Source organism: Paramisgurnus dabryanus, chromosome 15 (genome assembly GCF_030506205.2).
Source record: "Paramisgurnus dabryanus chromosome 15, PD_genome_1.1, whole genome shotgun sequence".
Lineage (NCBI taxonomy): Eukaryota > Metazoa > Chordata > Actinopteri > Cypriniformes > Cobitidae > Paramisgurnus > Paramisgurnus dabryanus.
This window is the reverse complement of record NC_133351.1, coordinates 2,242,306-2,254,552: the sequence shown is the minus strand read 5'-3', so window position 1 is coordinate 2,254,552 and position 12,247 is coordinate 2,242,306. Positions and strand designations below refer to the sequence as shown.

The 12,247-nt window shown below is 37.0% G+C and overlaps 1 protein-coding gene across 1 annotated transcript in view; it reads left to right on the top strand.

The window, feature by feature from the left end:
- The first annotated feature begins 5,964 nt into the window (after positions 1–5,964).
- Positions 5,965–12,247, top strand: part of rbms1b (RNA binding motif, single stranded interacting protein 1b) — an 80,228-nt gene continuing 73,945 nt past the window's right edge. The window contains exon 1 of the mRNA XM_065252351.2: positions 5,965–6,166. Coding sequence (XP_065108423.1) covers positions 6,098–6,166 — 69 coding nt within the window. The 5' untranslated portion in view covers positions 5,965–6,097. The remainder of the gene's footprint in view (positions 6,167–12,247) is intronic.

The following is a 12,247-nucleotide window of genomic DNA, read 5'->3' as shown; positions in this document are numbered from 1 at the left end:
GCTTTTCACAATTTGGTAATCGTATCAAAGCAGCTTTACATAATAGATGTAGTGAAAAGCACAGAAAATTGACAGATAGCATAACATAATACACGATAGCACAAGCAGCTAAATTTGCTGCGGCTATAAATCAACATTATAAGCAAATGTATTACTAATGTAACGTATAGAAGTTAAGCCCAAAAAGGCTGCCTCCCCGGGTTGAAAAACCCCCTAGGAGAAAAAAACCCCGGAATTTTAGCCGGGGAAGTAAAAAAAAGTCCTAGGAGGAAAAAACCCTTGGGAGATATATATATATATATATATACACATTGAAACGGAAGGAGATTAAGCGGAGATTAAGCGGGTTCTGCCGGTGGTCTTTGGTCAGGCATCAGCTGGACATCACGTTGAAGAACAGCCAGTAGATCAGAGGTGTGCCGACTTTCACATGTACCGGAACTGGATCTGGATCTGTTTGTCTTATTGTCCTCGGGATTGAGGACGAGACAGGGAGAGAGAAACAAAATCTTATTAGCCTAGGGGCCGTTCACATAAAAAGCAAGTGTCACACAGTAATGTGGTTTTAGTCAGCTCGGTTCCAGGCAGGCTAACTATTGCTGGTTAAGTGTATTACATATAGTTGATGATTTTAGAAACAGAAACAGAACTCGTTTGACTAAGGCCAGAGGCCCCACTGCCGTCGTTAATACTAACGTACAGTGGCAAGCGGTTCTGTATGACATACTATTTTTAAGGCCAGGGGAAAAGGCCAAAAATTGCAAACCGACCATATTTGGCAATTAAGACTCAATCGACAACCAATGCAAAGTTTCAGCAAAAGTAATAGTATTACATAATAAAGGTTATTTGTAATGCGTTACCCCCAACACTGAAAGTCTCAAACCCAAAAGATAATCTTTCTAAAAGTAAATGCTCATCTACGCCTTTCATTCAAAAACGCCCCCACATATTTACGTCACTGTGTGGGAAGATTTGCATAAAACAGGCAGTGTATACGCAAAGAAAAAAGTACTTTTATTCTTGCTGTAGTATTTTTGCCACCGTGTTGTGGGGAAGCTGTGCTTTGGGAGCTGATATTCTAAATATGGTAAAGGGTGTAACATTTCCCATTGTCACATGCTTGAGGTATTTGGCCAATCACAACGCACTGGATAGCTGGCCAATCAGAGAACACCGTGCTTTTCAGAACAAAGAGCTTTGTACAAATGTATGCGTTTCCGCTTCAATGTGCAATTACACATGCAGACCTCTAGTAGGCAGTATCCACACGTGTAACCCACAGTGGCAGTGCAACAGCCAAAAGAAAGAAACTTGGCCAGTAAACCAAGAAAAAGAAGCTTGTGACGCAGACTTTTTTTACCTGATGACAGGCATTCTAGCAGACAAATCACAGCGCTTGCGGTCCGCGTAGAACAGACGCGTTGTTATATTTTTGGCGAGGTGCGCGTCAGGTTACGCACAGCTTACGCAAAGCTTACGGCATAGAACCACAACAATGAAAAACTACATTCTGAAGTTTCTGGTGCTCGTATCCTTCCAGTGCCAGCCCGAGCCTCTTAGGGGCCCTAAGCAGAATTGGTTTGGGGCCCCCCCCACCATTTTTTTATTAAAAACAACCCGGAAATAGCGCCTCACGTGAAAGAGAAAGAACAACCTGTATGTTTTAAAGATCGCTCTGCATCTGATCTCTATCAAAAGTCCTTCGCAAAAATGGAACTATCTTAGCTTTTTGCTCAAAATTGGGTGTTTTTGAAGAAACCTACCCATGTTTGAGAGGTGATTACAAGAGAACTAATGAAGGATGAAACGTTTTTTTTTTTTTGTTGTTTGAAAGGCCAGGGTCTATATTGTTTGTTTATATATTTAAAGAAGAACATTTTTTGGAAGGCATTAAACTTTTGTGAAAATCATGAAAAATGCTGGCGCTGGCTGGCAATTTTTTTTTTAAAATGCTGGCGGGGAAAGAATTAAGAGAAGCACAGACCTGGTTTCTGCCTAATCTATACATAAACCTAAGACATAAACAAATGTTTTTTGGAAAAAAGAGTATGATGGAGATCATTTTGTTTGTATGTGCCCTGTCAAGAACAGAAATATGTTATGTGCGCTTACTTTTTTTTGCTTTGCTTAAACGCGTCTCCATACTTCCTAACATTATAAATTAACCTCAGGGGTAAAACAACAATAAGCTATAATATGACTCCTTTAGGGAAAATCCCATTCTTCATGATAAGACCCCTTTAAAATTTCTTTGTCATTCTTCCAGTTCTGTGAAATGTGATCTTTGAGTTTTCCCTCTGCATTCCAGAACAAGATTCCTCATTACATCCCTCCCCTCCCTCAAGACGGCCAGGATCTCAGCGCTGCCCTTTCTCTGAGCCTCTCTCACCACAGACCTACAGCAGTGTGTTTATTCTGTGGCCTCCCAAACATGTGGAGAAAAACATCGAATGTGTCAAAGACTCACCAGCACCGGCACGTCAGTGTGTCGCTACAAATGTGTCTGTAATGAGGCAGCGAGAGAGAGAGAGAGAGAGAGAAACATAGAGATTAAGACGATGCATGCCAGTTTTCTCGTGCCAATAAGACAGAAGAAATGAACTCTGTGTCTTACGATTTCAAGAGAATAAAGTGTAAATTGCCATGAATGTAATCAGAATAATGTTCCTTAAAATAGGCTTCATATTCTTTATGAAAAAGCATACACATGAACAGACCAAAGCTAACTTTTCAACTAACTTCTATTCATATGCTTCATTAAATAAATGTATGGTACAATGTAGTACCAGTAAACAATCATTGTTATCCGTCAACCCATCAGTTTCTTTGTTTTCCTCTGAGCAGAATTGCTGTAAGAGGTTTTGTGTTTCCCAAGTCAAGCAAACAAGATCAGTAATTCATTTTGTCCCCAACGTAAGGAGAAGTACAGACAGCTCCAGTTTAATTACAGTGATGTAAATGTTAGTATGAGCGTGTTTGTGGGGATTTAACCTGAAGGAAGGGTGTGGGAATGTTGTATATGAGAGGGCAGAGATACGCAGACGCAGACCCGCTGACAGATGGCTGTGTTTGTTTACAGTTGCAAATCATTGCCCCGTGGAGGCGAGAGCTGTCGGCCCATTGATTGGGAAATGGCAAACGAGAGCTACTGTCACAGGAGGGGAACAGCATGTTGTATACGGGGTCCTGTGGGGGGAGCAAAGGGCTCGGGCAATGTTTCCCAACAGCATAGTTGTCTGTGTATGTAAAAACCTTCATAAATTATTATTTTCACATATAACACACAATGGCACACAATATTGTCATGCTATTTTTGCTTATGGGAGACAGTTTATTAATACTTTTATTTATTAAGGTTAAAATACTTTTTAAAAACATTTTTAAAGATTAAAATCTCTTCAACAAAAACCTGGTGATTGTGTGCGGAAAACAAGCAATGTTTGGCTCTGATTCAGCACCTTTGGACCAGACTGTGACTATTCAGTTGAACTTAATACTGAAATAGGCGTTGTTTCATCCTAAAACAATGCATGATGTAAGATTTTAAGAGTGTGGTTTGCAACATAATGGTGAAGGCCGGCCAAGGAGTAGGAGCTGTTTCTGAGAAACGTTTTTATGCCTTGTCCTGGACATTAAGCACATCATTCTGAACTTGAATGATGCTTTTGACTCATGAACACATTTTTCCCAATGATGATTTCTGTTATTTTAGTTATTTATCATCATGTTGATGTAGTTTTTAAGTTTGGTTCAAGTTGGTTATTAGATGTTATTAAAAAGGGGTTTATGACGACTTGATTTGAGTGTTTGTGATTGAGTTAACATGCAGCTCACGATTTCTACTGCGCAAAGGCTCCAACAGATGTCACCGGCCATCCTTTAGATATTTTGGTTTTTTTTTTTCGTCCATCTTATTACAGTCTCTGTGTGAAATATGCAATATAGTATGAAATGTAAAATGAAATGTGCAATAAAGTATAAGATTATGTATTTACCCTCAGATTTAGAAATGTATATATTGTGAGCATATATCACAATATATCTTTGCTATCTAAATTTAAGTCACAGTAAAAGGAACAGTATGTAAGAAATGTATATCAATTAGTCATAAAATGGCCCTGATATGTCACTAGACATTAAGAAATCATTTTCATTTAAAATACTTATTTCCGTCAAGGATATTGTCATTTAAAAAGTGGAGTTGCAGCCCTCAACTGATGTTTATGTTGTCATGTTGTGTATTGGCCACCAGTTGTGTGATTGCAGTACCAGTTTTGGCCACAATCCTACATACTGTTTCTTTAAAGCATACTTGTTAGTTTTGTTTGTGTACTGTGTATGTAAGTGTCATATGTATTTACCAACATGTGACTTTTTTAGCATTTAAAATCACTTTGTATTTTATATTAATTTTACATGTATTTTTCACAAAAAAGCATTTAGTATACAAACAGCACAATGTAGTGTCAGCATCCAATAAATGATCCAATCTAATAAATCAATCAATACATCTTCAAAAGTGATTGAGCACTGGGCTTTTACAAATAACTGGATTTTCAAATGTCTATTTCATATTAAATTGTTCTGTCAATACTTTAAAGTATACAAAAGCTTAAGTTAAAAGTTGGAAATTAAAGCAACACTAAAGAGTTTTTGCTCTTTGCTCCCCCTACAGGTTAGAAACGTAATTGTCCATTACCACTGTCGTAAATACTGCAGCATAGCTGGCTCTGATTGGATTGTAGGTCTGCCGTAAAGCAAGTTTTTGTAGTTTTCACTCGAACTACAGGACCGCGACCCGACGGTTGGAAACTTCTTTAGTGCGGTTTTGGCCAATAGAGGGCTGCAAAGCGAATATGAAAGTGCCATTCACCCTGTTTCCATTGGATGAACGACTGAAACTTTTTTGGAAACGTTATTTTATAGTAAAAAAAAACTTTGGTGTTGCTTTAAGTAGACAATGACAACTACCTAACCCCAATCTACCATGTTTGACTTATATGGGCGGTTTCCCAGACAGGGATTAAACTAGTCCTAGACTAAAATAAATGTAAGAGCTGTCCAAACTGAAACAACTTGCACTGGCATATTTTAAAATACATCAGTGCCCTTGTTTTGCCTCAAAATGCACGCCAGTAATGTTTTTAGTAAAGCATGTTTTTTAAAACTAGTTATACTTTATAATTAAACTAAGCCTATCCTGGCCTAAACTAATCCCTTTCCGGAAAAGCGCCCCATAAAGTTTATACTAATAATTATGGACAAGCAAATTAACTTAGCATCTAAGATCATATAAAATGTTGCATCTACAATCTTAGTTTAGTTTTAGTTTAGTTTAGTTTATTTGTTTAACAGGGACAATACACATTAATGAACATAACTGTAAAAGTACCAGAATAAGCCCAAAAGGCTATTTTTCATCTATAGCCCCCTGCCCTAACAGAATATTAAAAAATCACCCTAAAACAAAAAACATAGCATCATTACACATAAGATTATAATAAAAAAATAATAATAAAAAAGATAATCTCTTTATGTACATCATGTAATGCAAATTTGTGAATGCATTTACTAATAACTAAAACAATTAATTGGGCGGTTTCCCGGACAGGGATTAGACCAGTCTAAAATAAATGTAAGAGCTGTCCAAACTGAAAACAATTTGCACTGTCATGTCTTAAAATACATCAGTGCCCTTTCTTTTGCCTCAAAATGCACGCCAGTAATGTTTTTAGTAAGGCATGTTTGTTAATAGTTATTTTTCCTAATTAAACTAAGCCCTAGTCCTGGTTTAAGATAATCCCTGTCCAGGAAACCACCCCTTAGACTTTGACATATGATGACAAGTATGTCAGTATGTTGTGGTTTATATGTTTGTGAATTCTTCTTCTTTGTGAACAGTGATGTGTTAAATGCACCGGAGGGTGGGAACACTGCAGATCCGTCACCCGCCCACCCGTCACTCCCGACGGCGTCGACAACAGCGCTGCGTGCGTGCGTCTCTTTCTCCGCGCTGAGGGTCCGAGAGACGTCTGATAGGAAGTCAAGTATCAGACTCGAGTGATTTCCACGACTGAATTTACCGCTAATCTTCATGGGCAAGGTGTGGAGGCAGATGTACCCCCAGTATACCTATTACTACCCCCCTTACCTGCACGCCAAGGTACGAGAAATCAGTTTTTATCGCTTTCAATAGCCGCGTATCGCCCGTTTTATTATAGTTTATTGATGCGCGGATCGGGTGAGCGCGGCTGTAAGTTTGTTTATCGGGGTGTTGTTGGGCACACCTTTTGAATCGTTTTATGCTGCCTTTGATACGGTTTTATGGCGTTGTTATAGATTGTTTGTTTATTTTATCGCGATTACCGCTGTGAATTCCTCTTTCATGACATCGCGCACTGGCTGATGTGTGTGTGTGTGTGCCTGCCTGCGTGCGTGTGTGTGTGAACTTCAGCACTGGAGTTGAGCTCATCGATTTTTCCTATGAACTTGCGCATTTATCATCCCATTGAGAGCCAGTTACTGTCATTATTATGTTGTGAAGTAGCTACAAAATACAATATCATTGTCGAAAAACAGAATCGGTTATTTGTTTACATGCACAATAGAATTAAAACTTGATTTTTAATGTGTTGTAATAGGGTCAATAAGCATGCTGTTTTCACAGCTCTTGTGTTGTCTTAAGGCTAAGTCCTAAATGAATAGAAATATCCTTTTCCCAAAGGCGGAATTATTATATACTCAACCCAATTTTATTCAAGTTTAACTGCTTTTTTGTGGAACATAGAAAAAGGAAACATATTTGGAGAAACTGTATGCATATTAATAAAGAGGTTAATAATGACCATGTCAGTCAAGTTGTTAAAAGGACACCATAAATACCCTAAAAATATGATTTTTGTGGGGTGGTCCAATAATTTGATAGTCTTGAATCAGGAACAGACTGAAGTGAAAGTATTTACCGTGGCCAATCCCTTGGTTGCTCTTAAATCATAGGCATGCATTCTGTAAGTTCTGAACTTCTGTATTGATTTATAAAGTATTAAACTATATATTTTAATTATAGTGTTATATACACTCTTAACTGGTGCTGTCCTCTATATTTTGCATGTCCATTTTAATCTAATCATGACAGAATTGGAAAGCTCTAAGAATGTAGTTTTATATTTCAAAATGTAAGCAGTAATAATAATGCAGTGACAGTAATTTATTAATTTGTCACAGCAAACCGTTGACACCTAGTGGCCTCTGTTGGTAAAACCTATAAAAGTATAACACAAATGTTTTTGTGATTTTAAATTGAAATTTGGATCCTAACTAGTTTAGACTTATGTCTTAAATTTGTTTGCATTTCTGGTGTGAAACATTTTCATTTTTATCATTTTGTGTATAAAATATATGAAGAGTTTGGTTCCAAAACGTGATAAACGGCATAGAAAAAACTAGTTACCCCCAAAATCAGTATTGTATCAGGTCAGTATTAAAAAGTAAATTATTTTTGCAAAATCCGATATCCGCCGTGTTACTCTGTCATCTTTTCTCCCTTTTTCCTAAAACGCAATAAACACCAGTCCTCCTTATCTGCAGAATGCAATAAATCCGCGTAACCAATCACATTCCAAGCATTGTAAACAACAATGGCGGCGCGTTGAATAATAATTCCTTACATTTATATAGCGCTTTTCTCAGTACTCAAAGCGCTTTACATATGAAAGGAATCTCCTCAACCACCACCAATGTGCAGCATCCACCTGGATGTTGCGACGGCAGCCATATTGCGCCAGAACGCCCACCACACACCAGCTTATTAGTGGAGAGGAGATATAGTCAATTAGTATGAGGGATGATTAGTAGGGCAATGGGAAAGTTTGGCCAGGATGCTGGGGCACACCCCTACTCTTTTTCGAAGGACATCCTGGGATTTTTAATGACCACAGAGAGTCCTAGTTTTCCTCATCTACTTTGTACTTCATGACCAACAAACAAACAAAAACAAAATAATACTTTGATGACATTGATAAACCTGTGGTGTTTTTCTGTGGCGGGGAAGAAACGTAGCCACTCAGGCACACTCGGGTGAAGGAAAAATGTCGGCTGTTGCTTGTTCTCACACGACAGCATCAAGCTTCTGTCATGCTAAAACATTGACCCCAGGGTATCTTAAGAAAAACTTTTCATTATTTTACTCGAAGTCAATGAAAATCGAGCAGGACCAAAACATTTAAGCTAAATATACCCATTATAGCTGATCGCTGTCAAAAAAGTTCAGCGATGAGATCCCAAGGATGACAGCAGCAATGACAGTGTTCTTAATATGACAAAGTAAGTGTTTTGGTTAATGATGTTTATTTTTTTCTAATCAGTGTACACCACTATTCAACTAAATGAATAAAACATGGCAAAGAAAAAAAATTATCATGGATTTATTGCATTTTGTGGAAAAAATTATTACAGTTTTAATAATTCATCTTTGAAAATCAAATTAGGGATTTTAGTGTAATTATAACCTAAAGATGCTATGTGAAAGTTTGTAACAGAAAATAGTGGTTTTCATCTTGTCACTTCTTGGTATAGAAAACACATTTTTACAGAAATTAGTCAATTATTGCATTTTTGGAACCAAACTCTTCATATATATACTTTATTGCATTACTTTTATTTATTGAAATAAATGTAAACTACTATAACAATTTTTGATTTAATTTTTCACCTCCAAACTTTAAAGCAACAAGTTAATATAATCTGAAGAACCTTTTTCACTACAAAGATCCTTGTTTGAAACAGATAGGTTCTTCAGATGTTATGGAACCATTGTTTTTTCAATGGCATCGTAAAGCACCTTTATTTTTAATAAAGATGTGCTGATTCTTCAAAATTTCACCTTTTGTGTCCCACGAAAAAATAACAGCGTCATGTCATGGAAATGTCATAAAATAACACGTGGGTGTGTAAATCATGCCTGGACAGAATTGTATTGTATTGGTGAACTATTCTTTTAAAGGGCTATTTTGAAGAACTGAGATTTAGCCGAGCAGATAGAGAGTAGACAGGAAAGTAGCTGCTGTTTATCAGAGACATTAAGGTTCCTCAATACTGAAACACTCTTATGGGTGAAGTAGATCCATTATACCGCCATATGATACTAATCAGGTTACATTTATCAAACAATCCGGTTCCTGCTGAACATGTCACATAGTGTATGCATTTGTTGCCTAGTAGAATATGCTATAAGACGTTAAATAAGTTGTTGTTGATTCTGCATTTACTTTAATCACTTAGTTTATGTAAATAGTTTGAAGACTGCTTGCTTTATGATTCATTAGACCTGGATAAGAATCAGAGAAGATCTGGGAAGCAGTGCATGATGGGATGGGAAGCATTGTTTGAAGCTTGAACACTGTCATTGTCCATAAACTCCACAAATGTTTTTTTATTTGTGTTTGTAATTAGACTTTATTTTCTTGTTTCTTATATCGTGGCTGTTTTGGTTTGATGTTTTTGGAGGGATGCCCTTGTACAAGTCTGGAACAAGTTTAGATGCTTTTCTAAGATTAGACCTGACAGAGAAGAAAGGACAGCTTTTTTATATTACCACATGACCTTGATTTTTTTAAAGGCTTGAAGCCAGCTAGACTTTAAAATAAAGCCATGGATGTAAAACACATCTATAATGAGCTGTTAGCTTAGCTGTCTATCCATCTATATACAGTATCTTTGGTTGTGATTGTGCATTGTCAAAATAGGCTTTTGTCTTATTACTTAAATGTTTCCCTTTAATTTTAAGGTGAAATCTGACCTGGTCAGGTTTTCATAAGATTGACTTAAAAAATAGAAATCATAGGGTACTTAATGTATGAGATCCTGTAACAGTATACTCATGTTAGTGTTTTGAGTTAAGAAAATCATGTCAAATTGTTCAAAAATGACCCGGCATCATTAAAAACCCCAGTTTATAACCATCTCTAAAGAATTTCCTAGAGAAACATTAGCTTGTAGGTGGGCTGGCCATGTCAACATGGGCCTTTGATCGAGGGGTGGGTTTTAGCGCATTAACTGCCATTGGACATTACACGCAGAGCCTGCAAACAAAGCCATTGTGAAGGGCCTAAAAGAGCTCCATACAATGTTTACAATAACGTCGGAGGAGTTGCCTGGCAGTGGAATGTACACAATTAACAAGCACTGCGGCACGCTCATTATGTGCGAGCCGAGCCGAAAGAATTCCAATTGTTCTCCTGCGACGGTCATTCCGGGAACTTTTTGACACGAGGAAAATGAGGGACTCGCTCACAATAATACCCACCACGGCGGTGAAGGACTCTGCCAAGAGCCTGTCTCACAAACACAGCCGGAGAGCCCGAAAAAGCCCTTGAGTTTCACTGACAAGGTCAATGAGACTGCTCTGGTATTAATAGACCTGCTTTGTTGGTTTGTGTAAACAGACGATTCAGTAAATGTGGAGGTAAATATATGAAGACCAAATGGGGGAAAAACAGATTCGTTCTAATAGGCTGTTTAAATACTTTCAAAATCCTAGTTGGTATTGTGATGTTTAAAAATATGCAGTCGTAACTTTACTAATTCAGTATGTGATCTTGTAGATTTTGCTAAAAATGCTGGGTTATTTGATGGGTTGTAATTCAACCAGACTGATCTCACGGAAAGTCGTGTTATGTCACAAACATTTTTATTAATTTATTCATGTCCTTGGCAGAAAATTCAGCTTTTTTGTGCCTTGAGTACGAATGTCTTTGTCGTGTCACTCACACAAATTTTTATATAAATAGTTTTTGCTCAGCTTTTTTTGTGCCGAATGTCTTTTTCGTGTCACTTGCACAAATTTCTTTAAATAGTTTTTTGTGTCCGTGGCACGACTTTCTTTTTCGTGTCATTTTATGTATTGTTTTCTCTTTTGTTTTCTCTATTTTTAAATCATTGTCACTTGGAGTTGGGGTTAGAGTTGGGGTTTGGGTTAGGAAGTCTAAAAATGTAACAGAAAGTGATTCTAATCCCAAGCGACATTGGTAAGGAAAAAGAAAAACTATGAGAAAACAATACATAAAATGACACGAAAAGTCATGCCACGGACACAAAAAACTAGTTATAGAAATTTGTGCAAGTGACACGGAAAAGACATTTGGCACGAAAAAAAGATGAATTTTGTGCCATGGACATGAATAAATTAATAAAAATTTTCGTGACTATAATACGACTTTCCATGAGGTCATGTTGAATTTAACCCATGCTGCGTTGTTTCAACCCAAAATATTGGTTTGTTTTAACCTATTGTTGGGACAAATATAAACATTTTCTTTGCCTGAAATATAAAATTTTGTCCCTTTTTGACCCAAAGCTGGGTTGAAATTAACCCAGCATTTTTTAGAGAATATATTGTTTATACTGTTAGATATATTTACACAGGTGGGCGTGAACTCATTACGTTATTAAGGGTGCTGTTAGACGGCATGCAAAAGCATGCATGAGTTTAGTTGTTTAAGTTTGCCAAGCCAACTTAGTAAAGTACATAAAAATAACGCCATCAGCTGTGTCCCAATTCCAAGGCTGGGCCCTTCCAAGGACGCATCTTTGAAAGCGAGTGCTTGCTCTTTGAAGGTCCCATCCTCAGAAGTCCGTGATTTATTATTAGAATAAATATGGAACCATATTTAGAAAATATGACACGTTGATGACAAGAAACGTATTTCTGCTAAATACACAATTTTATTTAATAAAGGTTTAACATTTTTATTTTAAAATATGCAATAAATCTTTGTATAGCCTCGGCTTTGAACAATCCATTAGTTTTGTCCTTAGAAGTAAGCAGTCTTTAAATTGGGACGGCCTTAGCCTTCAGATGTGACGCATTCGGTCTTAGAATACATCCTTCAAAGGTCGCAGCCTTGGTGTTATATAACATTACTCTTAAGATTCATTCTGTGATTCATCTCATTACTCAAGGTTCATACAGCTGTGGAAATTATAATAATGACAACTTGACTTACATTTTACTGAGGAAAAAAATGTAATTTCATCACTGATGTGCCTGTGCAATGTGACGGATTCATCAGAAGGAGACTTTATGAAGATATCTGATCTTACGTGTCACTCTCTTTCTGTCAAAGCAATTTAAAAAGACAAATTTTCAGTAGATAAGAGTTTACAAATTAATATATCAAAACACTGCAGCATTATTAATGCTGTGATTGCCAGGTTTTGATGCTTGCTATTTTTTATTATCTGAAAA